At 44.0% G+C, this 28,000-nt stretch overlaps 1 protein-coding gene across 1 annotated transcript in view; it reads left to right on the top strand.

The window, feature by feature from the left end:
* Positions 1 to 28,000, top strand: part of LOC134968628 (extracellular calcium-sensing receptor-like) — a 155,048-nt gene that overhangs the window by 32,599 nt on the left and 94,449 nt on the right. Inside the window, exons 2-3 of the mRNA XM_063944161.1 lie at positions 18,793 to 19,084; positions 25,633 to 26,082. Coding sequence (XP_063800231.1) covers positions 18,793 to 19,084; positions 25,633 to 26,082 — 742 coding nt within the window. The remainder of the gene's footprint in view (positions 1 to 18,792; positions 19,085 to 25,632; positions 26,083 to 28,000) is intronic.

The raw sequence follows: 28,000 nt of genomic DNA, 5'->3' as shown, positions 1-28,000 counted from the left end.
GTCACAGTCATTACTGCAGCCTGTACAGTAGTGAGTACTGAGGTCATAGAGTCATTACTGCAGCCTGTACAGTAGTGAGTACTGAGGTCACATAGTAATTGCTGCAGCCTGTACAGTAGTGAGTACTGAGGTCACATAGTAATTACTGCAGCCTGTACAGTGGTGAGTACTGAGGTCACAGAGTCATTACTGCAGCCTGTACAGTATTGAGTACTGATGTCACAGAGCCATTACTGCAGCCTGTACAGTATTGAGTACTGAGGTCACAGAGCCATTACTGCAGCCTGTACAGTAGTGAGTACTGAGGTCACAGTCATTACTGCAGCCTGTACAGTAGTGAGTACTGAGGTCATAGAGTCATTACTGCAGCCTGTACAGTAGTGAGTACTGAGGTCACATAGTAATTGCTGCAGCCTGTACAGTAGTGAGTACTGAGGTCACATAGTAATTACTGCAGCCTGTACAGTAGTGAGTACTGAGGTCAGAGTCATTACTGCAGCCTGTACAGTGGTGAGTACTGAGGTCACAGAGTCATTACTGCAGCCTGTACAGTAGTGAGTACTGAGGTCACATAGTAATTACTGCAGCCTGTACAGTAGTGAGTACTGAGGTCAGAGTCATTACTGCAGCCTGTACAGTGGTGAGTACTGAGGTCACAGAGTCATTACTGCAGCCTGTACAGTAGTGAGTACTGAGGTCAGAGTCATTACTGCAGCCTGTACAGTGGTGAGTACTGAGGTCACAGAGTCATTACTGCAGCCTGTACAGTAGTGAGTACTGAGGTCACATAATAATTACTGCAGCCTGTACAGTAGTAAGTACTGAGGTCACATAATAATTACTGCAGCCTGTACAGTGGTGAGTACTGAGGTCACATAATAATTACTGCAGCCTGTACAGTAGTGAGTACTGAGGTAACATAATAATTACTGCAGCCTGTACAGTAGTGAGTACTGAGGTCACATAATAATTACTGCAGCCTGTACAGTAGTAAGTACTGAGGTCACATAATAATTACTGCAGCCTGTACAGTAGTAAGTACTGAGGTCACATAATAATTACTGCAGCCTGTACAGTAGTGAGTACTGAGGTCACATAATAATTACTGCAGCCTGTACAGTAGTAAGTACTGAGGTCACATAATAATTACTGCAGCCTGTACAGTAGTGAGTACTGAGGTCACATAGTAATTACTGCAGCCTGTACAGTGGTGAGTACTGAGGTCACAGAGTCATTACTGCAGCCTGTACAGTATTGAGTACTGAGGTCACAGAGTCATTACTGCAGTCTGTACAGTAGTGAGTACTGATGTCACAGAGTCATTACTGCAGCCTGCACAGTAGTGAGTACTGATGTCACAGAGCCATTACTGCAGCCTGTACAGTATTGAGTACTGAGGTCACAGAGTCATTACTGCAGTCTGTACAGTAGTGAGTACTGATGTCACAGAGTCATTACTGCAGCCTGCACAGTAGTGAGTACTGATGTCACAGAGCCATTACTGCAGCCTGTACAGTATTGAGTACTGAGGTCACAGAGTCATTACTGCAGTCTGTACAGTATTGAGTACTGAGGTCACAGAGTCATTACTGCAGTCTGTACAGTAGTGAGTACTGATGTCACAGAGCCATTACTGCAGCCTGTACAGTGGTGAGTACTGAGGTCACAGTCATTACTGCAGCCTGTACAGTAGTGAGTACTGAGGTCATAGAGTCATTACTGCAGCCTGTACAGTAGCGAGTACTGAGGTCACATAGTAATTGCTGCAGCCTGTACAGTAGTGAGTACTGAGGTCACATAGTAATTACTGCAGCCTGTACAGTAGTGAGTACTGAGGTCAGAGTCATTACTGCAGCCTGTACAGTGGTGAGTACTGAGGTCACAGAGTCATTACTGCAGCCTGTACAGTAGTGAGTACTGAGGTCACATAGTAATTACTGCAGCCTGTACAGTAGTGAGTACTGAGGTCAGAGTCATTACTGCAGCCTGTACAGTGGTGAGTACTGAGGTCACAGAGTCATTACTGCAGCCTGTACAGTAGTGAGTACTGAGGTCAGAGTCATTACTGCAGCCTGTACAGTGGTGAGTACTGAGGTCACAGAGTCATTACTGCAGCCTGTACAGTAGTGAGTACTGAGGTCACATAATAATTACTGCAGCCTGTACAGTAGTAAGTACTGAGGTCACATAATAATTACTGCAGCCTGTACAGTGGTGAGTACTGAGGTCACATAATAATTACTGCAGCCTGTACAGTAGTAAGTACTGAGGTCACATAATAATTACTGCAGCCTGTACAGTAGTGAGTACTGAGGTCACATAATAATTACTGCAGCCTGTACAGTAGTAAGTACTGAGGTCACATAATAATTACTGCAGCCTGTACAGTAGTAAGTACTGAGGTCACATAATAATTACTGCAGCCTGTACAGTAGTGAGTACTGAGGTCACATAATCATTACTGCAGCCTGTACAGTAGTAAGTACTGAGGTCACATAATAATTACTGCAGCCTGTACAGTAGTGAGTACTGAGGTCACATAATAATTACTGCAGCCTGTACAGTAGTAAGTACTGAGGTCACATAATAATTACTGCAGCCTGTACAGTAGTAAGTACTGAGGTCACATAATAATTACTGCAGCCTGTACAGTAGTGAGTACTGAGGTCACATAATAATTACTGCAGCCTGTACAGTAGTGAGTACTGAGGTCACATAATAATTACTGCAGCCTGTACAGTAGTGAGTACTGAGGTCACATAATAATTACTGCAGCCTGTACAGTAGTAAGTACTGAGGTCACATAATAATTACTGCAGCCTGTACAGTAGTAAGTACTGAGGTCACATAATAATTACTGCAGCCTGTACAGTAGTGAGTACTGAGGTCACATAATAATTACTGCAGCCTGTACAGTAGTGAGTACTGAGGTCACATAATAATTACTGCAGCCTGTACAGTAGTGAGTACTGAGGTCACATAATAATTACTGCAGCCTGTACAGTAGTGAGTACTGAGGTCACATAATAATTACTGCATCCTGTACAGTAGTGAGTACTGAGGTCACATAGTAATTACTGCAGCCTGTACAGTAGTGAGTACTGATGTCACAGAGTCATTACTGCAGCCTGTACAGTAGTGAGTACTGAGGTCACATAATAATTACTGCAGCCTGTACAGTAGTAAGTACTGAGGTCACATAATAATTACTGCAGCCTGTACAGTAGTAAGTACTGAGGTCACATAATAATTACTGCAGCCTGTACAGTAGTGAGTACTGAGGTCACAAAGTAATTACTGCAGCCTGTACAGTGGTGAGTACTGAGGTCACATAGTAATTACTGCAGCCTGTACAGTGGTGAGTACTGAGGTCACATAATAATTACTGCAGCCTGTACAGTAGTGAGTACTGAGGTCACATAATAATTACTGCAGCCTGTACAGTAGTGAGTACTGAGGTCACATAATAATTACTGCAGCCTGTACAGTAGTGAGTACTGAGGTCACATAATAATTACTGCAGCCTGTACAGTAGTGAGTACTGAGGTCACATAATAATTACTGCAGCCTGTACAGTAGTGAGTACTGAGGTCACATAATAATTACTGCAGCCTGTACAGTAGTAAGTACTGAGGTCACATAATAATTACTGCAGCCTGTACAGTAGTGAGTACTGAGGTCACATAATAATTACTGCAGCCTGTACAGTAGTGAGTACTGAGGTCACATAATAATTACTGCAGCCTGTACAGTAGTGAGTACTGAGGTCACATAATAATTACTGCAGCCTGTACAGTAGTGAGTACTGAGGTCACATAATAATTACTGCAGCCTGTACAGTAGTTAGTACTGAGGTCACATAATAATTACTGCAGCCTGTACAGTAGTGAGTACTGAGGTCACATAATAATTACTGCAGCCTGTACAGTAGTGAGTACTGAGGTCACATAGTAATTACTGCAGCCTGTACAGTGGTGAGTACTGAGGTCACAGAGTCATTACTGCAGCCTGTACAGTATTGAGTACTGAGGTCACAGAGTCATTACTGCAGTCTGTACAGTAGTGAGTACTGATGTCACAGAGTCATTACTGCAGCCTGCACAGTAGTGAGTACTGATGTCACAGAGCCATTACTGCAGCCTGTACAGTATTGAGTACTGAGGTCACAGAGTCATTACTGCAGCCTGTACAGTGGTGAGTACTGAGGTCACAGTCATTACTGCAGCCTGTACAGTAGTGAGTACTGAGGTCATAGAGTCATTACTGCAGCCTGTACAGTAGTGAGTACTGAGGTCACATAGTAATTGCTGCAGCCTGTACAGTAGTGAGTACTGAGGTCACAGAGTCATTACTGCAGCCTGTACAGTGGTGAGTACTGAGGTCACAGAGTCATTACTGCAGCCTGTACAGTATTGAGTACTGATGTCACAGAGCCATTACTGCAGCCTGTACAGTATTGAGTACTGAGGTCACAGAGTCATTACTGCAGTCTGTACAGTAGTGAGTACTGATGTCACAGAGTCATTACTGCAGCCTGCACAGTAGTGAGTACTGATGTCACAGAGCCATTACTGCAGCCTGTACAGTAGTGAGTACTGAGGTCACAGTCATTACTGCAGCCTGTACAGTAGTGAGTACTGAGGTCATAGAGTCATTACTGCAGCCTGTACAGTAGTGAGTACTGAGGTCACATAGTAATTGCTGCAGCCTGTACAGTAGTGAGTACTGAGGTCACATAGTAATTACTGCAGCCTGTACAGTAGTGAGTACTGAGGTCAGAGTCATTACTGCAGCCTGTACAGTGGTGAGTACTGAGGTCACAGAGTCATTACTGCAGCCTGTACAGTAGTGAGTACTGAGGTCACATAGTAATTACTGCAGCCTGTACAGTAGTGAGTACTGAGGTCAGAGTCATTACTGCAGCCTGTACAGTAGTGAGTACTGAGGTCAGAGTCATTACTGCAGCCTGTACAGTGGTGAGTACTGAGGTCACAGAGTCATTACTGCAGCCTGTACAGTAGTGAGTACTGAGGTCAGAGTCATTACTGCAGCCTGTACAGTGGTGAGTACTGAGGTCACAGAGTCATTACTGCAGCCTGTACAGTAGTGAGTACTGAGGTCACATAATAATTACTGCAGCCTGTACAGTAGTAAGTACTGAGGTCACATAATAATTACTGCAGCCTGTACAGTGGTGAGTACTGAGGTCACATAATAATTACTGCAGCCTGTACAGTAGTGAGTACTGAGGTAACATAATAATTACTGCAGCCTGTACAGTAGTGAGTACTGAGGTCACATAATAATTACTGCAGCCTGTACAGTAGTAAGTACTGAGGTCACATAATAATTACTGCAGCCTGTACAGTAGTAAGTACTGAGGTCACATAATAATTACTGCAGCCTGTACAGTAGTGAGTACTGAGGTCACATAATAATTACTGCAGCCTGTACAGTAGTAAGTACTGAGGTCACATAATAATTACTGCAGCCTGTACAGTAGTGAGTACTGAGGTCACATAGTAATTACTGCAGCCTGTACAGTGGTGAGTACTGAGGTCACAGAGTCATTACTGCAGCCTGTACAGTATTGAGTACTGAGGTCACAGAGTCATTACTGCAGTCTGTACAGTAGTGAGTACTGATGTCACAGAGTCATTACTGCAGCCTGCACAGTAGTGAGTACTGATGTCACAGAGCCATTACTGCAGCCTGTACAGTATTGAGTACTGAGGTCACAGAGTCATTACTGCAGTCTGTACAGTAGTGAGTACTGATGTCACAGAGTCATTACTGCAGCCTGCACAGTAGTGAGTACTGATGTCACAGAGCCATTACTGCAGCCTGTACAGTATTGAGTACTGAGGTCACAGAGTCATTACTGCAGTCTGTACAGTATTGAGTACTGAGGTCACAGAGTCATTACTGCAGTCTGTACAGTAGTGAGTACTGATGTCACAGAGCCATTACTGCAGCCTGTACAGTGGTGAGTACTGAGGTCACAGTCATTACTGCAGCCTGTACAGTAGTGAGTACTGAGGTCATAGAGTCATTACTGCAGCCTGTACAGTAGCGAGTACTGAGGTCACATAGTAATTGCTGCAGCCTGTACAGTAGTGAGTACTGAGGTCACATAGTAATTACTGCAGCCTGTACAGTAGTGAGTACTGAGGTCAGAGTCATTACTGCAGCCTGTACAGTGGTGAGTACTGAGGTCACAGAGTCATTACTGCAGCCTGTACAGTAGTGAGTACTGAGGTCACATAGTAATTACTGCAGCCTGTACAGTAGTGAGTACTGAGGTCAGAGTCATTACTGCAGCCTGTACAGTGGTGAGTACTGAGGTCACAGAGTCATTACTGCAGCCTGTACAGTAGTGAGTACTGAGGTCAGAGTCATTACTGCAGCCTGTACAGTGGTGAGTACTGAGGTCACAGAGTCATTACTGCAGCCTGTACAGTAGTGAGTACTGAGGTCACATAATAATTACTGCAGCCTGTACAGTAGTAAGTACTGAGGTCACATAATAATTACTGCAGCCTGTACAGTGGTGAGTACTGAGGTCACATAATAATTACTGCAGCCTGTACAGTAGTAAGTACTGAGGTCACATAATAATTACTGCAGCCTGTACAGTAGTGAGTACTGAGGTCACATAATAATTACTGCAGCCTGTACAGTAGTAAGTACTGAGGTCACATAATAATTACTGCAGCCTGTACAGTAGTAAGTACTGAGGTCACATAATAATTACTGCAGCCTGTACAGTAGTGAGTACTGAGGTCACATAATCATTACTGCAGCCTGTACAGTAGTAAGTACTGAGGTCACATAATAATTACTGCAGCCTGTACAGTAGTGAGTACTGAGGTCACATAATAATTACTGCAGCCTGTACAGTAGTAAGTACTGAGGTCACATAATAATTACTGCAGCCTGTACAGTAGTAAGTACTGAGGTCACATAATAATTACTGCAGCCTGTACAGTAGTGAGTACTGAGGTCACATAATAATTACTGCAGCCTGTACAGTAGTGAGTACTGAGGTCACATAATAATTACTGCAGCCTGTACAGTAGTGAGTACTGAGGTCACATAATAATTACTGCAGCCTGTACAGTAGTAAGTACTGAGGTCACATAATAATTACTGCAGCCTGTACAGTAGTAAGTACTGAGGTCACATAATAATTACTGCAGCCTGTACAGTAGTGAGTACTGAGGTCACATAATAATTACTGCAGCCTGTACAGTAGTGAGTACTGAGGTCACATAATAATTACTGCAGCCTGTACAGTAGTGAGTACTGAGGTCACATAATAATTACTGCAGCCTGTACAGTAGTGAGTACTGAGGTCACATAATAATTACTGCATCCTGTACAGTAGTGAGTACTGAGGTCACATAGTAATTACTGCAGCCTGTACAGTAGTGAGTACTGATGTCACAGAGTCATTACTGCAGCCTGTACAGTAGTGAGTACTGAGGTCACATAATAATTACTGCAGCCTGTACAGTAGTAAGTACTGAGGTCACATAATAATTACTGCAGCCTGTACAGTAGTAAGTACTGAGGTCACATAATAATTACTGCAGCCTGTACAGTAGTGAGTACTGAGGTCACAAAGTAATTACTGCAGCCTGTACAGTGGTGAGTACTGAGGTCACATAGTAATTACTGCAGCCTGTACAGTGGTGAGTACTGAGGTCACATAATAATTACTGCAGCCTGTACAGTAGTGAGTACTGAGGTCACATAATAATTACTGCAGCCTGTACAGTAGTGAGTACTGAGGTCACATAATAATTACTGCAGCCTGTACAGTAGTGAGTACTGAGGTCACATAATAATTACTGCAGCCTGTACAGTAGTGAGTACTGAGGTCACATAATAATTACTGCAGCCTGTACAGTAGTGAGTACTGAGGTCACATAATAATTACTGCAGCCTGTACAGTAGTAAGTACTGAGGTCACATAATAATTACTGCAGCCTGTACAGTAGTGAGTACTGAGGTCACATAATAATTACTGCAGCCTGTACAGTAGTGAGTACTGAGGTCACATAATAATTACTGCAGCCTGTACAGTAGTGAGTACTGAGGTCACATAATAATTACTGCAGCCTGTACAGTAGTGAGTACTGAGGTCACATAATAATTACTGCAGCCTGTACAGTAGTTAGTACTGAGGTCACATAATAATTACTGCAGCCTGTACAGTAGTGAGTACTGAGGTCACATAATAATTACTGCAGCCTGTACAGTAGTGAGTACTGAGGTCACATAGTAATTACTGCAGCCTGTACAGTGGTGAGTACTGAGGTCACAGAGTCATTACTGCAGCCTGTACAGTATTGAGTACTGAGGTCACAGAGTCATTACTGCAGTCTGTACAGTAGTGAGTACTGATGTCACAGAGTCATTACTGCAGCCTGCACAGTAGTGAGTACTGATGTCACAGAGCCATTACTGCAGCCTGTACAGTATTGAGTACTGAGGTCACAGAGTCATTACTGCAGCCTGTACAGTGGTGAGTACTGAGGTCACAGTCATTACTGCAGCCTGTACAGTAGTGAGTACTGAGGTCATAGAGTCATTACTGCAGCCTGTACAGTAGTGAGTACTGAGGTCACATAGTAATTGCTGCAGCCTGTACAGTAGTGAGTACTGAGGTCACATAGTAATTACTGCAGCCTGTACAGTGGTGAGTACTGAGGTCACAGAGTCATTACTGCAGCCTGTACAGTATTGAGTACTGATGTCACAGAGCCATTACTGCAGCCTGTACAGTATTGAGTACTGAGGTCACAGAGTCATTACTGCAGTCTGTACAGTAGTGAGTACTGATGTCACAGAGTCATTACTGCAGCCTGCACAGTAGTGAGTACTGATGTCACAGAGCCATTACTGCAGCCTGTACAGTAGTGAGTACTGAGGTCACAGTCATTACTGCAGCCTGTACAGTAGTGAGTACTGAGGTCATAGAGTCATTACTGCAGCCTGTACAGTAGTGAGTACTGAGGTCACATAGTAATTGCTGCAGCCTGTACAGTAGTGAGTACTGAGGTCACATAGTAATTACTGCAGCCTGTACAGTAGTGAGTACTGAGGTCAGAGTCATTACTGCAGCCTGTACAGTGGTGAGTACTGAGGTCACAGAGTCATTACTGCAGCCTGTACAGTAGTGAGTACTGAGGTCACATAGTAATTACTGCAGCCTGTACAGTAGTGAGTACTGAGGTCAGAGTCATTACTGCAGCCTGTACAGTGGTGAGTACTGAGGTCACAGAGTCATTACTGCAGCCTGTACAGTAGTGAGTACTGAGGTCAGAGTCATTACTGCAGCCTGTACAGTGGTGAGTACTGAGGTCACAGAGTCATTACTGCAGCCTGTACAGTAGTGAGTACTGAGGTCACATAATAATTACTGCAGCCTGTACAGTAGTAAGTACTGAGGTCACATAATAATTACTGCAGCCTGTACAGTGGTGAGTACTGAGGTCACATAATAATTACTGCAGCCTGTACAGTAGTGAGTACTGAGGTAACATAATAATTACTGCAGCCTGTACAGTAGTGAGTACTGAGGTCACATAATAATTACTGCAGCCTGTACAGTAGTAAGTACTGAGGTCACATAATAATTACTGCAGCCTGTACAGTAGTAAGTACTGAGGTCACATAATAATTACTGCAGCCTGTACAGTAGTGAGTACTGAGGTCACATAATAATTACTGCAGCCTGTACAGTAGTAAGTACTGAGGTCACATAATAATTACTGCAGCCTGTACAGTAGTGAGTACTGAGGTCACATAGTAATTACTGCAGCCTGTACAGTGGTGAGTACTGAGGTCACAGAGTCATTACTGCAGCCTGTACAGTATTGAGTACTGAGGTCACAGAGTCATTACTGCAGTCTGTACAGTAGTGAGTACTGATGTCACAGAGTCATTACTGCAGCCTGCACAGTAGTGAGTACTGATGTCACAGAGCCATTACTGCAGCCTGTACAGTATTGAGTACTGAGGTCACAGAGTCATTACTGCAGTCTGTACAGTAGTGAGTACTGATGTCACAGAGTCATTACTGCAGCCTGCACAGTAGTGAGTACTGATGTCACAGAGCCATTACTGCAGCCTGTACAGTATTGAGTACTGAGGTCACAGAGTCATTACTGCAGTCTGTACAGTATTGAGTACTGAGGTCACAGAGTCATTACTGCAGTCTGTACAGTAGTGAGTACTGATGTCACAGAGCCATTACTGCAGCCTGTACAGTGGTGAGTACTGAGGTCACAGTCATTACTGCAGCCTGTACAGTAGTGAGTACTGAGGTCATAGAGTCATTACTGCAGCCTGTACAGTAGCGAGTACTGAGGTCACATAGTAATTGCTGCAGCCTGTACAGTAGTGAGTACTGAGGTCACATAGTAATTACTGCAGCCTGTACAGTAGTGAGTACTGAGGTCAGAGTCATTACTGCAGCCTGTACAGTGGTGAGTACTGAGGTCACAGAGTCATTACTGCAGCCTGTACAGTAGTGAGTACTGAGGTCACATAGTAATTACTGCAGCCTGTACAGTAGTGAGTACTGAGGTCAGAGTCATTACTGCAGCCTGTACAGTGGTGAGTACTGAGGTCACAGAGTCATTACTGCAGCCTGTACAGTAGTGAGTACTGAGGTCAGAGTCATTACTGCAGCCTGTACAGTGGTGAGTACTGAGGTCACAGAGTCATTACTGCAGCCTGTACAGTAGTGAGTACTGAGGTCACATAATAATTACTGCAGCCTGTACAGTAGTAAGTACTGAGGTCACATAATAATTACTGCAGCCTGTACAGTGGTGAGTACTGAGGTCACATAATAATTACTGCAGCCTGTACAGTAGTAAGTACTGAGGTCACATAATAATTACTGCAGCCTGTACAGTAGTGAGTACTGAGGTCACATAATAATTACTGCAGCCTGTACAGTAGTAAGTACTGAGGTCACATAATAATTACTGCAGCCTGTACAGTAGTAAGTACTGAGGTCACATAATAATTACTGCAGCCTGTACAGTAGTGAGTACTGAGGTCACATAATCATTACTGCAGCCTGTACAGTAGTAAGTACTGAGGTCACATAATAATTACTGCAGCCTGTACAGTAGTGAGTACTGAGGTCACATAATAATTACTGCAGCCTGTACAGTAGTAAGTACTGAGGTCACATAATAATTACTGCAGCCTGTACAGTAGTAAGTACTGAGGTCACATAATAATTACTGCAGCCTGTACAGTAGTGAGTACTGAGGTCACATAATAATTACTGCAGCCTGTACAGTAGTGAGTACTGAGGTCACATAATAATTACTGCAGCCTGTACAGTAGTGAGTAGTGAGGTCACATAATAATTACTGCAGCCTGTACAGTAGTAAGTACTGAGGTCACATAATAATTACTGCAGCCTGTACAGTAGTAAGTACTGAGGTCACATAATAATTACTGCAGCCTGTACAGTAGTGAGTACTGAGGTCACATAATAATTACTGCAGCCTGTACAGTAGTGAGTACTGAGGTCACATAATAATTACTGCAGCCTGTACAGTAGTGAGTACTGAGGTCACATAATAATTACTGCAGCCTGTACAGTAGTGAGTACTGAGGTCACATAATAATTACTGCATCCTGTACAGTAGTGAGTACTGAGGTCACATAGTAATTACTGCAGCCTGTACAGTAGTGAGTACTGATGTCACAGAGTCATTACTGCAGCCTGTACAGTAGTGAGTACTGAGGTCACATAATAATTACTGCAGCCTGTACAGTAGTAAGTACTGAGGTCACATAATAATTACTGCAGCCTGTACAGTAGTAAGTACTGAGGTCACATAATAATTACTGCAGCCTGTACAGTAGTGAGTACTGAGGTCACAAAGTAATTACTGCAGCCTGTACAGTGGTGAGTACTGAGGTCACATAGTAATTACTGCAGCCTGTACAGTGGTGAGTACTGAGGTCACATAATAATTACTGCAGCCTGTACAGTAGTGAGTACTGAGGTCACATAATAATTACTGCAGCCTGTACAGTAGTGAGTACTGAGGTCACATAATAATTACTGCAGCCTGTACAGTAGTGAGTACTGAGGTCACATAATAATTACTGCAGCCTGTACAGTAGTGAGTACTGAGGTCACATAATAATTACTGCAGCCTGTACAGTAGTGAGTACTGAGGTCACATAATAATTACTGCAGCCTGTACAGTAGTAAGTACTGAGGTCACATAATAATTACTGCAGCCTGTACAGTAGTGAGTACTGAGGTCACATAATAATTACTGCAGCCTGTACAGTAGTGAGTACTGAGGTCACATAATAATTACTGCAGCCTGTACAGTAGTGAGTACTGAGGTCACATAATAATTACTGCAGCCTGTACAGTAGTGAGTACTGAGGTCACATAATAATTACTGCAGCCTGTACAGTAGTTAGTACTGAGGTCACATAATAATTACTGCAGCCTGTACAGTAGTGAGTACTGAGGTCACATAATAATTACTGCAGCCTGTACAGTAGTGAGTACTGAGGTCACATAATAATTACTGCAGCCTGTACAGTAGTGAGTACTGAGGTCACATAATAATTACTGCAGCCTGTACAGTAGTGAGTACTGAGGTCACATAGTAATTACTGCAGCCTGTACAGTAGTGAGTACTGATGTCACAGAGTCATTACTGCAGCCTGTACAGTAGTGAGTACTGAGGTCACATAATAATTACTGCAGCCTGTACAGTAGTAAGTACTGAGGTCACATAATAATTACTGCAGCCTGTACAGTAGTAAGTACTGAGGTCACATAATAATTACTGCAGCCTGTACAGTAGTGAGTACTGAGGTCACAAAGTAATTACTGCAGCCTGTACAGTGGTGAGTACTGAGGTCACATAGTAATTACTGCAGCCTGTACAGTGGTGAGTACTGAGGTCACATAATAATTACTGCAGCCTGTACAGTAGTGAGTACTGAGGTCACATAATAATTACTGCAGCCTGTACAGTAGTGAGTACTGAGGTCACATAATAATTACTGCAGCCTGTACAGTAGTGAGTACTGAGGTCACATAATAATTACTGCAGCCTGTACAGTAGTGAGTACTGAGGTCACATAATAATTACTGCAGCCTGTACAGTAGTGAGTACTGAGGTCACTTAATAATTACTGCAGCCTGTACAGTAGTGAGTACTGAGGTCACATAATAATTACTGCAGCCTGTACAGTAGTGAGTACTGAGGTCACATAATAATTACTGCAGCCTGTACAGTAGTTAGTACTGAGGTCACATAATAATTACTGCAGCCTGTACAGTAGTGAGTACTGAGGTCACATAATAATTACTGCAGCCTGTACAGTAGTGAGTACTGAGGTCACATAATAATTACTGCAGCCTGTACAGTAGTGAGTACTGAGGTCACATAATAATTACTGCAGCCTGTACAGTAGTGAGTACTGAGGTCACATAATAATTACTGCAGCCTGTACAGTAGTAAGTACTGAGGTCACATAATAATTACTGCAGCCTGTACAGTAGTGAGTACTGAGGTCACATAATAATTACTGCAGCCTGTACAGTAGTGAGTACTGAGGTCACATAATTACTGCAGCCTGTACAGTAGTGAGTACTGAGGTCACATAATAATTACTGCAGCCTGTACAGTAGTGAGTACTGAGGTCACATAATAATTACTGCAGCCTGTACAGTAGTTAGTACTGAGGTCACATAATAATTACTGCAGCCTGTACAGTAGTGAGTACTGAGGTCACATAATAATTACTGCAGCCTGTACAGTAGTGAGTACTGAGGTCACATAATAATTACTGCAGCCTGTACAGTAGTGAGTACTGAGGTCACATAATAATTACTGCAGCCTGTACAGTAGTGAGTACTGAGGTCACATAATAATTACTGCAGCCTGTACAGTAGTGAGTACTGAGGTCACATAATAATTACTGCAGCCTGTACAGTAGTAAGTACTGAGGTCACATAATAATTACTGCAGCCTGTACAGTAGTGAGTACTAAGGTCACATAATAATTACTGCAGCCTGTACAGTAGTGAGTACTGAGGTCACATAATAATTACTGCAGCCTGTACAGTAGTGAGTACTGAGGTCACATAATAATTACTGCAGCCTGTACAGTAGTGAGTACTGAGGTCACATAATAATTACTGCAGCCTGTACAGTAGTTAGTACTGAGGTCACATAATAATTACTGCAGCCTGTACAGTAGTGAGTACTGAGGTCACATAATAATTACTGCAGCCTGTACAGTAGTGAGTACTGAGGTCACATAATAATTACTGCAGCCTGTACAGTAGTGAGTACTGAGGTCACATAATAATTACTGCAGCCTGTACAGTAGTGAGTACTGAGGTCACAATAATTACTGCAGCCTGTACAGTAGTGAGTACTGAGGTCACATAGTAATTACTGCAGCCTGTACAGTAGTGAGTACTGAGGTCACATAATAATTACTGCAGCCTGTACAGTAGTGAGTACTGAGGTCACATAATAATTACTGCAGCCTGTACAGTAGTGAGTACTGAGGTCACATAATAATTACTGCAGCCTGTACAGTAGTGAGTACTGAGGTCACATAATAATTACTGCAGCCTGTACAGTAGCATACCTCCCAACTGATTTTTGCAGGACAGTACCATTTTTTGGAGACTGTCCCACTGTCCTACCCGCAGGCCGCAGTGTCCCGCGGTGGGGTGGGGGGGGGGGTGTCGGGGTGGGGGACAGTTGGGAGGCTCATGCACTCGCTGCATGCGCACAGTGTCTATTCACTGGAGTCAGAGGGGGAGGGGGCATGTCAGCGGCTCACAGAGCACTGGGCATGCCCCCTCAGTGACGATAATGGGGCGTGGCTCGCGATCGTGGGTCCTCCCGCGAAGCCATGCCACTTTTCTTAGGCCACACCCTTTTCGCCGCGTGTGTGTCCCTCTTTATATAAATGAAAAGTTGGGAGGTATGCAGTAGTACTGTATATGACCTGTCCGGGGCCCCCTAAGCCTCTGGGCCCCAGAGCAATGTCACCCCCTGCACCCACTATAGCTACGGTACCCCCATGCGGTACACTACAGAAATGAGAATGACATTATAGAGGAATATCATATACACGCAGTATACAATGTAGGCGCAGCGGCATGCGCACGTGTATGTCTAGGCTGCAAGATTACGGGTCTGATTCAGATTTGCATGCAATGCCATTATTACTGGTAGACTGCACACGCGTCACGGCGACACTGCGCACGCACCAAGGTACTTTTGTGATAATGCTCGCAGTGAGGACTTATCTGCAGAGTGACTGACAGGAAAGGGCTGTTTGGGCGAGACAATAGGCAATGGCGGAAAAAATGCAGGTCTGTCACGACCATTTTCTGGGTGTGTCACGGTGTGCGAATGTGATCATATACACAGGAGACATGGTGTCAGTGCTGCAGCTCCTGAGACTATTCTGCGACACCATAGACTCACTCAGGGAGTGGAGGTTCCTCACGTCTGTGTTGCGGTTGCGAATGTGTACACAGCTGCTGAGAAGCTGCGATGGCTCCGGTGGGTGTCTCAGTTCATTTCTGGGCAGCTGCTACACTTGTATTGTTTCGTATGTCAGAAGCCTGAAATATCGCAGCTGCATAGGCGGGATGCCGGATGATCTCGGACGTTTTTTTAACGGGGCAATCACTTACAAGCCAAAATGCCTTGTAAGTGTCAGCGTTTGTCCGGCATTCCACACGTCCGCCGACCTAAGGCGGCATTACATCATGCTGCATGTATGTGATGTGTGCAGGCTTGAAAAATGAAAATAAATGTTAGAATATATTTAAAAAAAAAGGTTTTGGGGTCCCCTCAAAAACATGGCCAGTCCCGGACCTCTAAGCCCCATTTAGTACTGGAAAATCAGCGGGAAAACTGATGTGGGGTTCCCCACATTTCCAGTTGCCAACAACGGCTGAACCAGCCATAGGGCATATGCCACAGCAGGAATACACATATCACAGAGTCCCCGTACCATCATGTAACCCACCACCAAACTGGTCAGGGTTCCCCAGGAGGAGGGGTCCCTTTATTAGTGGGGTCCCAACTTTCCAAGGAATCCCAGGCCCAACTTTCCAAGGAATCCCAGGGCTGATACTGGGGCTATTTCATGCATCCCTCGTGGCGGTGAAAAAATGCAGTGTCCAGGTCCACAACAAACATACAGTGATACCCAAAATGACAGTTGCCATGTTGGTCACTGTGATATAGTGTTGATTGGCTAACAGTCAGACCACTCTCAGCCAATCGGTGGATGGTTTCTATGGCATCATCTACTGAATGGCTGAGAGCAAATTATTGTGTAACGGTGAAGGCAAACTGACCAATCAGCGCATCATCATTAATTCTTATGGAGAGTCCAGAAAGTGTTGCATGTCATTAAGGAAATTGTCTCACATTGGTCTTCATGCAGCAGCAGATGCTGCTGCGATGTGATTGCATTCTCCAGCTGGCCTGCCCAGTGCACACATGCAGGGCCCGCACTGCACTTGTCCGGTCAAAGAGTAGCGATTACATCTCAGTAATGCAAACACCTCTACCTGATTGACAGGCATTCGTGGTGCGGTCGGGGGTGGCGACACAATGGGGGTCATTCAGACCTGATTGCACGCTATGTTTTTTTTGCTGCATTGCGATCAGGTCAGGACTGCGCATGCGTATGCACCGCAATGCGCAGGTGTGTCGCATGGATACAAAGTGGATCGTTGCTGTGCGATGGGTTTTACGAAGAATCCATTCGCACAGCCGATCGCAAGGAGATTGACAGGAAGAAGGCGTTTGTGGGTGTCAACTGACCGTTTGCAGGGAGTGTTTGGAAAAACGTAGGTGTGTCCAAGTGTTTGCAGGGCGGGTGTCTGATGTCAATTCCGGGCGCGGACAGGCTGATGTGATCGCAGCGGCTGAGTAAGTCCTGGGCTACTCAGAAACTGCACAACATTTTTTTGTACCGCTCGGCTGCACATGCGTTTGCACACTTGCAAAGCAAAAATACACTCCCCAACGACTAAATGCTCGCAGCAGTGCAAAAAAAACCCTAGCGAGTGATCAGGTCTGAATTAGGCTCAGTGTTCCGGATTTGCTAGATACTGTACATTATACACAGATGTGAAGTACTGTACAGTATATTCTTATTTTCAGCACGGTGCAGTGTACTGTATATTAGAAAACAAATAAAAATAAATAATATTCATAATAAGCTCAAACAATCTTATTTCCAAACATATTTACACAGTATACAGTAAAGTGTTGCAAAACATTGTGTAAGGAAACAAAAAAGCAGCATATTAAAACATATAGTAGTTTCTCTACATTGGCTGTTTGACGCATGCACAGTGCAGTTTAGGAAAAGTGACATCTAGTGGACATAAAGTAGTATTACACTATCCGGCATCTCAGTGCATTATGCTGTGACTGATTACACCACAATGTGACAAAATATGTCATGATGTGACTAGGTGCTTGGGTATAAGATGGGACTGACCAGGCATGCTACATGATGTATGGACACTAGATGTATAAGAACACATCTGTAATATATGACAGAGCTGTATTATTAAGCTCAGCAAAAGTTTTCACAAGCTCAAAGGACATTTTGATAGACTACATGAAGCAGATGACTGGACAAAGATTAATTAATGTAAGCCAGATACAGTACTTCTGAGTCTGTAGACCTTTACTTCAAAAATCTCTTTGCTTTTTATGGTGCAATGGTCTGGAATTAATAATGATAAAGACAGGTGTCCGTGAAACGCGTTGCTTGGTTTTAGTGGAGGTAAAGTTCTTCTTTACCCTATTCACTGATTTTTTTTTATTTTTTATAAATGTTTCTTTTAATTTTATTGAGAAAATCAAGAACAGATAATGTACTTATGGGTACAATAAAAGTCACAAGACACAGCAGAAATGTAAGTAATCAGAGCGTAACAATGTAAATTTAAGGAAAAATAGACAGGTTACAATATCAGTTGCAGTAAAGGTAGGTAAAAGGGAAAGACCATCCTCTGGTTTTTCCCAAAGTGCTGTGACTGGATTTGGTTTTGTATTTTTAATTTTTTTTTACAAAAAAAGCTAAAAATAATAATAATTTGGGCCCTTTTTTGTTCCTACCATATTATTAAACTCAATAACATTAATTTCCAGTCGTTTCCAGTCATTATGACCACCTCACTGCTGGCAATATAGTTTTCATTCATTTTATGCCAAAGGCTGCAGTGAGCTGACTGGTTACTAAGCAACAGAGCAGCGGCACAAACATACTAAGGGTGGGGCCTGCATAGGGCGGATTATCGGCCAGCTACGGCCCTGACAAATTTCATCATACTATACAAATTAGCAAGCGCTTTTTTTTTACAAGACATGAAATCATTGTAACACCATCCATCTTTTAATCGCTGCTTTTTATTTTACAGACATCAGTTGCCAAAGAGGTCATAGATGATCATTTTCAAAAAACAGGATTCAATTACAGACGCGGGAGATGTACAAACCATTAAAATTCCCCTAAATCCTGTTCCATTCTCACATCTGCCCTGTACTTTGCCAACCCCAAGCTGAGCATGATTGTGTGAAGTTACCTCCTGCGGCAGTCCCAGGACTACTAGTTGTAATATTCTTTCACCATTTTTGTTTTACATCAGCTCCTTGTACATTATTTAGGGGTTTCCTTTCCAGAAAGCATGGACAATATACTGTATTTTTTTCTTCACAGACCTTTACCTCAATTTTACAAGAATTTACTGACTTTTCAGTTCGCCATTGAGCAACTGAACAATGATTCTTTAATATTACCGAATCTCACAGTTGGATATCATGCATATGACTCATGTTCTGATGGGAATAAGGCGATAAAAAGTGTATTACAGATATTATCAGGACCAGGACGTACGGTGCCTAATTATTCCTGTACAGAGCGGAGCAAAGTCATTGGTTTTATTGGCGATCACCATTCAATAACAACTCTGCCAATTGCCCAACTGTTAGCCGTATATCGGTATTCACAGGTAAGAATAATGATTGTTAGAAGCTGGTTGCTCTGGGCAACTTTATGCAAATGCAATTGCAGTTTAGATTTTTTAGGCTACAGTTAGTGTTAGCAAGTGCCTCTGTGGCCAAAAAATTAAAATAGACACCCAATGGGGCCATCGAAAACGCAATAACAATTTCCTACACATTCACAGCCGATACGCAAATGCTAGGAACATCGAGGCTAAGTGTTGGTCTGTGGCTATACAGACTGGACACAGCAGTGCAGATGCAGGTGCCATGTTTTAGCACCTACGAGGTCGCAGCTGATACACACCCTGAAAACGGCCATGAAACACCTGTGTTTTTTCAACCACTCCCTGTTAACACCTCCAATTGGTCACTTACTGTCACTCACTTTTCCCTGAAATCCTCATTGCAAGCGGTATTGCAGCGGCACCTTGGCATACGCGTATTGCGATTGCAGCACATGCGCAGCCTGCTGATAATCACTCCACTGTGTGAACATTGGCATTGCATACAAACATGAGATATGCCCCGTGTACAAAAACCATGAGACACAATGCATGCAGTACAAGTTATACAAATGATAAATTAATGGCACTGATCATACAAGTTATATGATATACTAAAATTATGACAGTTCTACATTTCAAGAGAAGAGGAGACCATCTTACATGTGTTAGGTGCTATATAAAGGGCCCTACACACTAGCCGATCCGCCGCCGAGCTGCCCGACGGCGGATACGGCCGACGGGCGACCCGGCGGCGGGGGGGGGGGGCAGTGACGGGGGGAGTGAAGTTTCTTCACTCCCCCCGTCACGCGGCTCCATTGAAGTGCAGGCAAATATGGACGAGATCGTCCATATTGGCCTGCATGCACAGCCGACGGGGGACCAGCGATGAACGAGCGCGGGGCCGAGCATCGTTCATCGCTGGAGCCTCCACACTGAAAGATATGAACGAGTTCTCGTTCATTTATGAACGAGTTCTTGTTCATTTATGAACGAGATCGTTCATATCTTTCAAAAAAATCGGCCAGTGTGTAGGGCCTATAAGTTATGTCCAAGGCCTGTCCAACCATTATGATAAAAATATGGTGAGAATAGATGGGCCAAGTGGTTCTTATCTGCCATCAAATTGTATGTTTCTATGTTGGCTACACTGGCAGGAAGAGCGCCAGGCAGGAGAGAAACACAAATGCTTACTGCATCGTGTCCACAGATCAGAGAAGCCTAGAGCACAGAGAAGGAAGGATCCCAGGCAAGGAAATAGCTACCATAGCTGCAGGGAGTGCAGCTGCTATGGGGCCCAGAGCTGAGAGGGGCCACTTTCCTTGTCACAGTTACATGTGTTATATACAGGGTGTAGCTACCATAGGTGCAGGGAGTGCAGCTGCAATGGGGCCCAGAGCTGAGAGGGGCCACCTTCCCTGTCACAGTTACATGTGATATAAACAAGGGTGTAGATACCATAGGTACAGGGAGTGCAGCTACTATGGGGCCCAGAGCTGAGAGTGGCCACCTTTCCTGTCACAGTTACATGTGTTATAAACAGGGCATAGCTACCATAGATGCAGGGAGTGCAGCTGCAATGGGGCCCAGAGCTGAGAGGAGCCACCTTCCCTGTCACAGTTACATGTGTTATATACAGGGGTGTAGCTACCATAGGTGCAGGGAGTGCAGCTGCAATGGGGCCCAGAGCTGAGAGGGGCCACCTTCCCTGTCACAGTTACATGTGTTATAAACAAGGGTGTAGATACCATAGGTACAGGGAGTGCAGCTGCTATGGGGCCCAGAGCTGAGAGGGGCCACCTTTCCTGTCACAGTTACATGTGTTATAAACAAGGGTGTAGATACCATAGGTACAGGCAGTGCAGCTGCTATGGGGCCCAGAGCTGAGAGTGGCCACCTTTCCTGTCACAGTTACATGTGTTATATACAGGGGTGTAGCTACCATAGGTGCAGGGAGTGCAGCTGCAATGGGGCCCAGAGCTGAGAGGGGCCACCTTCCCTGTCACAGTTATATGTGTTATAAACAAGGGTGTAAATACCATAGGTACAGGGAGTGTAGCTGCTATGGGGCCCAGAGCTGAGAGGGGCCACCTTTCCTGTCACAGTTACATGTGTTATATACAGGGCATAGCTACCATAGGTGCAGGGAGTGCAGCTGCTATGGAGTCCAGAGCTGAGAGGGGTCACCTTCCTTGTCACAGTTACATGTGTTATATACAGGGTGTAGCTACCATAGCTGCAGGGAGGGCACATGCTATGGGGCCCAGAGCTTAGAGGGGCCAACTTCCCTGTCACAGGTACATGTGTTATATACAGGGGTGTAGCTACCATAGGTGCAGGGAGTGCAGCTGCTATGGGGCCCAGAGCTGAGAGGGGCCACCTTTCCTGTCACAGTTACATGTGTTATATACAGGGTGTAGTTACCATAGGTGCAGGGAGTGCAGCTGCTATGGGGCCCAGAGCTGAGAGGGGCCAACTTTCCTGTCACAGTTACATGTGTTATATACAGGGTGTAGTTACCATAGGTACAGGAAGTGCAGCTGCTATGGGACCAGAGCTGAGAGAGGCCACCTTTCCTGTCACAGTTACATGTGTTATATACAGGGTGTAGCTACCATAGGCGCAGGGTGTGCAGCTGCTATGGGGCCCAGAGCTGAGTGGGGCCACTTTCCCTGTCACAGATAAATGTGTTATATACAGGGTGTAGCTACCATAGGTGCAGGGAGTGCAGCTGCAATGGGGCCCAGAGCTGAGAGGGGCCACCTTTCCTGTCACAGTTACATGTGTTATATACAGGGTGTAGCTACCATAGGTGCAGGGAGTGCAGCTGCTATGGGGCCCAGAGCTGAGATGGGCCACCTTCCCTGTCACAGGACCGATTAAAACATTTAAAGATTAATAAATCACCAGGGCCCGATGGTATTCATCCAAGGGTTCTAATGGAGCTTCACTCTGAACTGGCAAAACCGCTATCTTTGAGGATTCAGTTATATCAGGTATGGTTCCCCAAGACTGGCGTATAGCGGAAGTAGTGCCTATATTCAAAAAGGGAAGTAAAGCTGAACCAGGTAATTATAGACCAGTTAGTCTTACATCTATAGTGGGGAAAGTATTGGAAGGTATTCTAAGAGATAGTATTCAGAAGTTCCTTGAAACCAATAAGGTCATTAAAAGGAATCAACATGGGTTTATGAAGGACAGATCCTGTCAAACCTTACTTGGCTTTTATGAAACAGTAAGCGCAAACCTAGATCAGGGTAAAGACGTGGATGTAATCTTTTTAGACTTTGCCAAAGCGTTCGATACTGTACCACACATGAGACTTATATACAAGCTACAAGAATCAGGGCTAGGAAGCACAATATGCACTTGGGTCAAAAACTGGTTAGATAATAGGAAGCAGCGCGTTGTGGTTAATGGATCTTTTTCAACTTGGACTGAAGTGCTAAGTGGTGTGCCGCAAGGCTCAGTATTAGGACCGCTATTGTTCAATATTTTCATTAACGACCTAACAGAAGGTCTAGAGAGCATGGTGTCCATTTTTGCAGATGATACCAAATTGTGTAAGGCTATAAATACAGAGGAGGATGCCGAGTCTCTTCAGAACGACTTAGTTAAATTAGAAGCATGGGCAGCCAAATGGAGAATGCGCTTCAACACAGACAAGTGTAAGGTAATGCACTGTGGTAACAAGAACAAAAATTACACCTACCTACTAAATGGGGTAAAATTAGGGGATTCTGTACTGGAAAAGGACTTAGGTGTCCTCATAGATAGCAAGCTAAGCAGTAGTACCCAAAGTAGGACTGCAGCAAAGAAGGCTAATAAGATATTAGCATGCATAAAACGGGGTATTGATGCTAGGGACGAGAGTATTATACTCCCGTTATATAAATCACTAGTGAGGCCACACCTTGAATACTGTGTACAGTTCTGGGCACCGTACTACAAAAAGGATATCCTGGAGCTTGAAAAGGTACAGAGGAAGGCGACCAAACTAATTAAGGGCATGGAGACGATGGAATACAAGGAAAGGCTTGAAAGACTAGGCATGTTTACATTGGAAAAGCGGAGACTAAGAGGGGATATGATCAACATCTACAAATATATAAGGGGACAATACACAGAGCTTGCGCGGGACCTGTTTTTGGTTAGATCAACACAGAGGACTCGTGGACACTCGCTCAGGTTAGAGGAAAGGAGATTCCGCACAATACGGCGTAAAGGCTTTTTCACGGTAAGGACAATACGTGTTTGGAATTCCCTGCCCGAGGGAGTTGTAATGGCGGAATCTGTCAACACCTTTAAGAATGGGTTAGATAAATTCCTATTGGATAAGGATATCCAGGGGTATGGTGCATAGTCATGCTTTATAGTTACTATAAATAGGGATAAAATGCAACGGCTGACAGCAGCATCAGTCAGAAATTTTAGTCAAATCATCATGCATAGGACACCACAAATAGGTTGAACTCGATGGACAATTGTCTTTTTTCAACCTCAGATACTATGTTACTATGTTACAGTTACATGTGTTATATACAGGGTGTAGCTACCATAGGTGCAGGGAGTGCAGCTGCTATGGGGCCCAGAGCTGAGATGGGCCACCTTCCCTGTCACAGTTACATGTGTTATATACAGGGTGTAGCTACCATAGGTACAGGGAGTGCAGCTGCTATGGGGCCCAGAGCTGAGATGGGCCACCTTCCCTGTCAAAGTTATACCACTGGGTATTATATAGGGGCCCTTACAAACTTTTGCCTATGGGCTTCTTTCTGCATCGTGCTTTGTGAGGGATCCGATCAGTTGCCTCCCAGCATACCCCACTGCTGCTGCGTCCTCTGCATATGCGCAGACAGACTCCCGGGACCAATACCTAGAAGTCTAGTGACCAGCGCACATCGCAAACGACAATACTATTCTAATACTAATCGCATATGTTATTGGATGTGATGTGTGGCGGGATGTGCACCCCACCCATAGTAATATGAACTGGGGCACTGTAATGCACCACAATATGAAGTGGAGGCACTATAGTGTGGGATAATATGATCTAGGGGCACTGTACATCATAATGGGAATTGAGGGAACTGTGTGGCATAATGTATACTGGCAACCCTGCAATGTGACATAAACTAGGGCAACACTATGGGGCATAACATTAACTAGGGCAGTATTATTGTTCAGAAAATGAATTAGGGCACTATTATAACACTGACTGCTGTGAAGCATTGGGAGAGGGGCATGTTGCTATGGGACCCACAAATTCCTGGATACACCCCTGATCCCGAAGGCTCTCTTCCCCCCCTTAGCAACAGCACAGAGCATGGAGCAGTGACTGTGTGTGGTGGTGGGGGGGAGCAATAAATGAAAGTGGCAGCGGCAGCCCCACTACCCATAAAAGGTAGGAGCTGCCGCTGATCGTGACTATCAGTGTTTTCGTCAGAAAAAATAGCGGAGCGTGGAATTGGAAGGGTGGGGGGAGTGGCTAACCAAACAGCATCACAGCATGATGGGAAGCAAGCAGCAGCAAACCGCATTACTTCCGGGCAGGAGAGTGGGAGGCTGCGAGACCGCAATGCCTGCTACCTGCCTCTAGCACACTGAGGGCTGGGGCCTAGGTGGAGGAGGCAGCCAGGATCCTACCTCTGCCAGCTCAGACAGTGTAAGAAAAATGCTGAGTAGTACACCCATCAAAAGGCCCTGAGGAGAACACTGTGACTATGGACAGAACTCAACATCATCAGGCCCTATACAAAAACATGTGGGATGATCCAGCAATACGAGTCTTTCCTTTCAAGCACCAAATCTGCTCTTCTGAGAATGGAAAGGTTGGACACTTCGTGTCATGGCTCTCTGACCTGCCAAACGCATAGTGTCTATTCCCACTGCAGTGGTGATCCCTATACACCAGAGCATGGCCCAACATCATCAATCATCCCAAGGATCTTCACAATGGCCCTCATTCCGAGTTGATCACTCGCTAGCTGCTTTTAGCAGCATTGCACACGCTAGGCCGCCGCCCTCTGGGAGTGTATCTTAGCTTAGCAGAATTGCTAACGAAAGGTTAGCAGTTCTGCTATTAAATATTTCCCTGCAGTTTTTGAGTAGCTCCAGACCCACTCCTAGATTGCTCCAGACCCACTGCAGACTGTTTGGTTCCTGGTTTGACGTCACAAACACGCCCTGCGTTCGGCCAGCCACTCCCCCGTTTCCCCAGCCACTCCTGCGTTTTCATCTGGCACGCCTGTGTTTTTTAGCGCACTCCTGGAAAACGCTCAGTTACCACCCAGAAACACCCACTTCCTGTCTATCACTCACCGATCAGCAGAGCGACTAAAATTGCATAGTTTTGTGTGAAAGTACTTAGCGCGTGCGCCCTGCGGCCCATACGCATGCGCAGAAATGCAGATTTTTTAGCCTGATCGCAATTCTGCTAAAAACGGCAGCGAGCGAACAACTCGGAATGACCACCAATGTTTACATAGCAGTCCAAATTTATACTGTAATACAGTACACTCTGATATGTAGTATTTATTTTTTCCCTGTAGATCAGCTACGGTGCAACAAAGTCTGTTTTAAGTGACAGACGTTTGTATCCAACTTTTTTTAAAACTCTTCAAAATGATGGCATTATTTATGCATCAGTTTCTAAAGTTCTAGCATATTTTGGGTGGACGTGGATTGGAATATTAGCCTCCAATGATGACAGCAGCGTCACAGAAGCTGCACTGCTGACAGATTATTTAACCAAAAAAGACATCTGTGTCGCTTTCACCATAAAAATGAATTTTGATCTAAACAATAATAAAGGATGTATAACTAAAAAATCTATGGAAATAATTAGAAATTCAACTGCCAATGTGATAGTTTTTTGTGGGACATTTTCTCAGATATTCATAAAATGTCTATCAGAAATGCAAGACTCTCTCAGTGATAGGACAATAGTCCTGAATCCTAATTGGGCGAGTAACAAATATCTCTTTGATCTTTTTGCCAATGTATTTAACTGTTGTTTGATTCTTGACGATATACCGATACATTTACCAGAAACTGCGAGTTTCTTCCAAAAAATTCAACCTGAAAATTACCCTGGTGATAAGTTGCTAGAACATATTTATATTATATACTTTCATTGCTGCTCAATAAACCATTCATCCTGCCGTGGTTATGGTTCCGTATACGGCATATGTCCTCATAACTGCTCCGGAGGAGAACTGATTATAAGAATTCGTAATTTTAACTACAATGGAATTTTTCCAAAAGTGTTTTTAGCCGTCTATGCTACTGCTTAGGCTTTACATTATATGCGCCAAAAGATGCAAAATATCTATTACGTAAAGCAACAGGTAACAAAGATGTTTTCGAAAATGATTATCTCCAAATGGTGGCACCAAATTGTGCCATTTGTCATAAAGAAATAGGCATCATCTAAATAGAGAATATTCAGGGTTTTGCTCTATACCTTTATTTGGTATCATTTTGAATTCTTCGAACTAGTTTCAGAAATCAATTAAATTATTTTGTAAATTAACAATAGAAGCACCTGAAGAATCGAATATGAGGAATGTGTCACGCAGCCGTTGCGGCCAGCGGGAGCGACGAGCAACTCCCGGCCAGCTGCAGGAGCTGCGCTGGCCGGGAGTTACTCATCAAATACAAAGGCATCGCCTCTGTGCGATGCTTTTGTATTTGTGCGGGGGGGCCGGCACTGACATGCGGTGCGGACTAGCCCTGTGCTGGGCGTCCCCCCGCATGTCTGAGTTAAAGATCATAGCTGTGCTAAACTTAGCATAGCTACGATCAACTCGGAATGACCCCCATTATGCCATTGTATTTTTAGTTTCCTTTTTTTGGCTATAAATTAAAAATCAAAATAATTTATTGTGTGTCCATTATTGGAGTATTGCTCCAGGATACCGTGATATTAGATATATTTTTTATATTTTTAATAAAACCACTTAGTATTTTATGATACCCATATGGAATGGACATTCTCTTATTTAGAAATAGCTCAGTAAGGAGTATTGCCCTACTACAGTGGTTCTCAAACTGTGTGCCTCAGGGAACATGCAGGGGTGCCTTGGTTTGGTTGTCCAGGACCAATTCAAATTATTTATGGTCAATGTAATAGGCAAAACCAGTGGCTGCCAATCATAAAATATGTGGACAAACATGAGCAAATCTTGACCATCACCACATTAATGAACCGAAGTGTGACATATAAACACAATTTACTTCATTTAATATTACTTTCTAAATTTCTTAATAAGAAACTTATAGCCAAGGGGTACCTTGAAAAAAATTCTGATACTCTAGGGCACCGTGATCCAAAAAAGTTTGGGAACCATTGCCCTACTACATTAGTGGTTTTAAAACACCTTAGTTAGCACCAGACAAATAACCTATTACTACAGTAATTTGGGCAAGGGGCAGTCTTGGGAATTATGTCACATGAGATCAGTGTCATGGGACATGTCAGCTTGAAATATTCGGGTTTTGGAACAATTCAGCTTTTAGAATAACGGATATGGGAGACTCAACCCATTGTAGAGGGTGAAAACCTTCTTACCAGCAAAAATGGATGTTTTCTGGCAATAGGACTTTTTTCAGATCATGAGAAGTGAGTGGGGCTCAGAGTGGAGTTTAGGATAGTCATGATGGGGTATTAGTGTGGGTAGTTCTCTCAATAGTTTGGCTAGTACCCCATCTCACACTCATGCCACTTACAATGTAGGCTCTTGAGAGCCTCTCCCCTCATGTTTTGTTGCATAATTATTAATTTCAGTATTGTCATTATGTATCTTTTCCAATTTGATTATTGTATCAGTCTATTATGTTGTTACTGTATAACCATGTAACCCTGTATGTTGTTTACATATATGTGATGTTACAGGACACTTGTTGAGGTGTGTGTGA

Source organism: Pseudophryne corroboree, chromosome 11 (genome assembly GCF_028390025.1).
Source record: "Pseudophryne corroboree isolate aPseCor3 chromosome 11, aPseCor3.hap2, whole genome shotgun sequence".
NCBI lineage: Eukaryota > Metazoa > Chordata > Amphibia > Anura > Myobatrachidae > Pseudophryne > Pseudophryne corroboree.
Note: the sequence above shows the minus strand (reverse complement) of the source record. Positions and strands in the feature narration are given on the sequence as shown.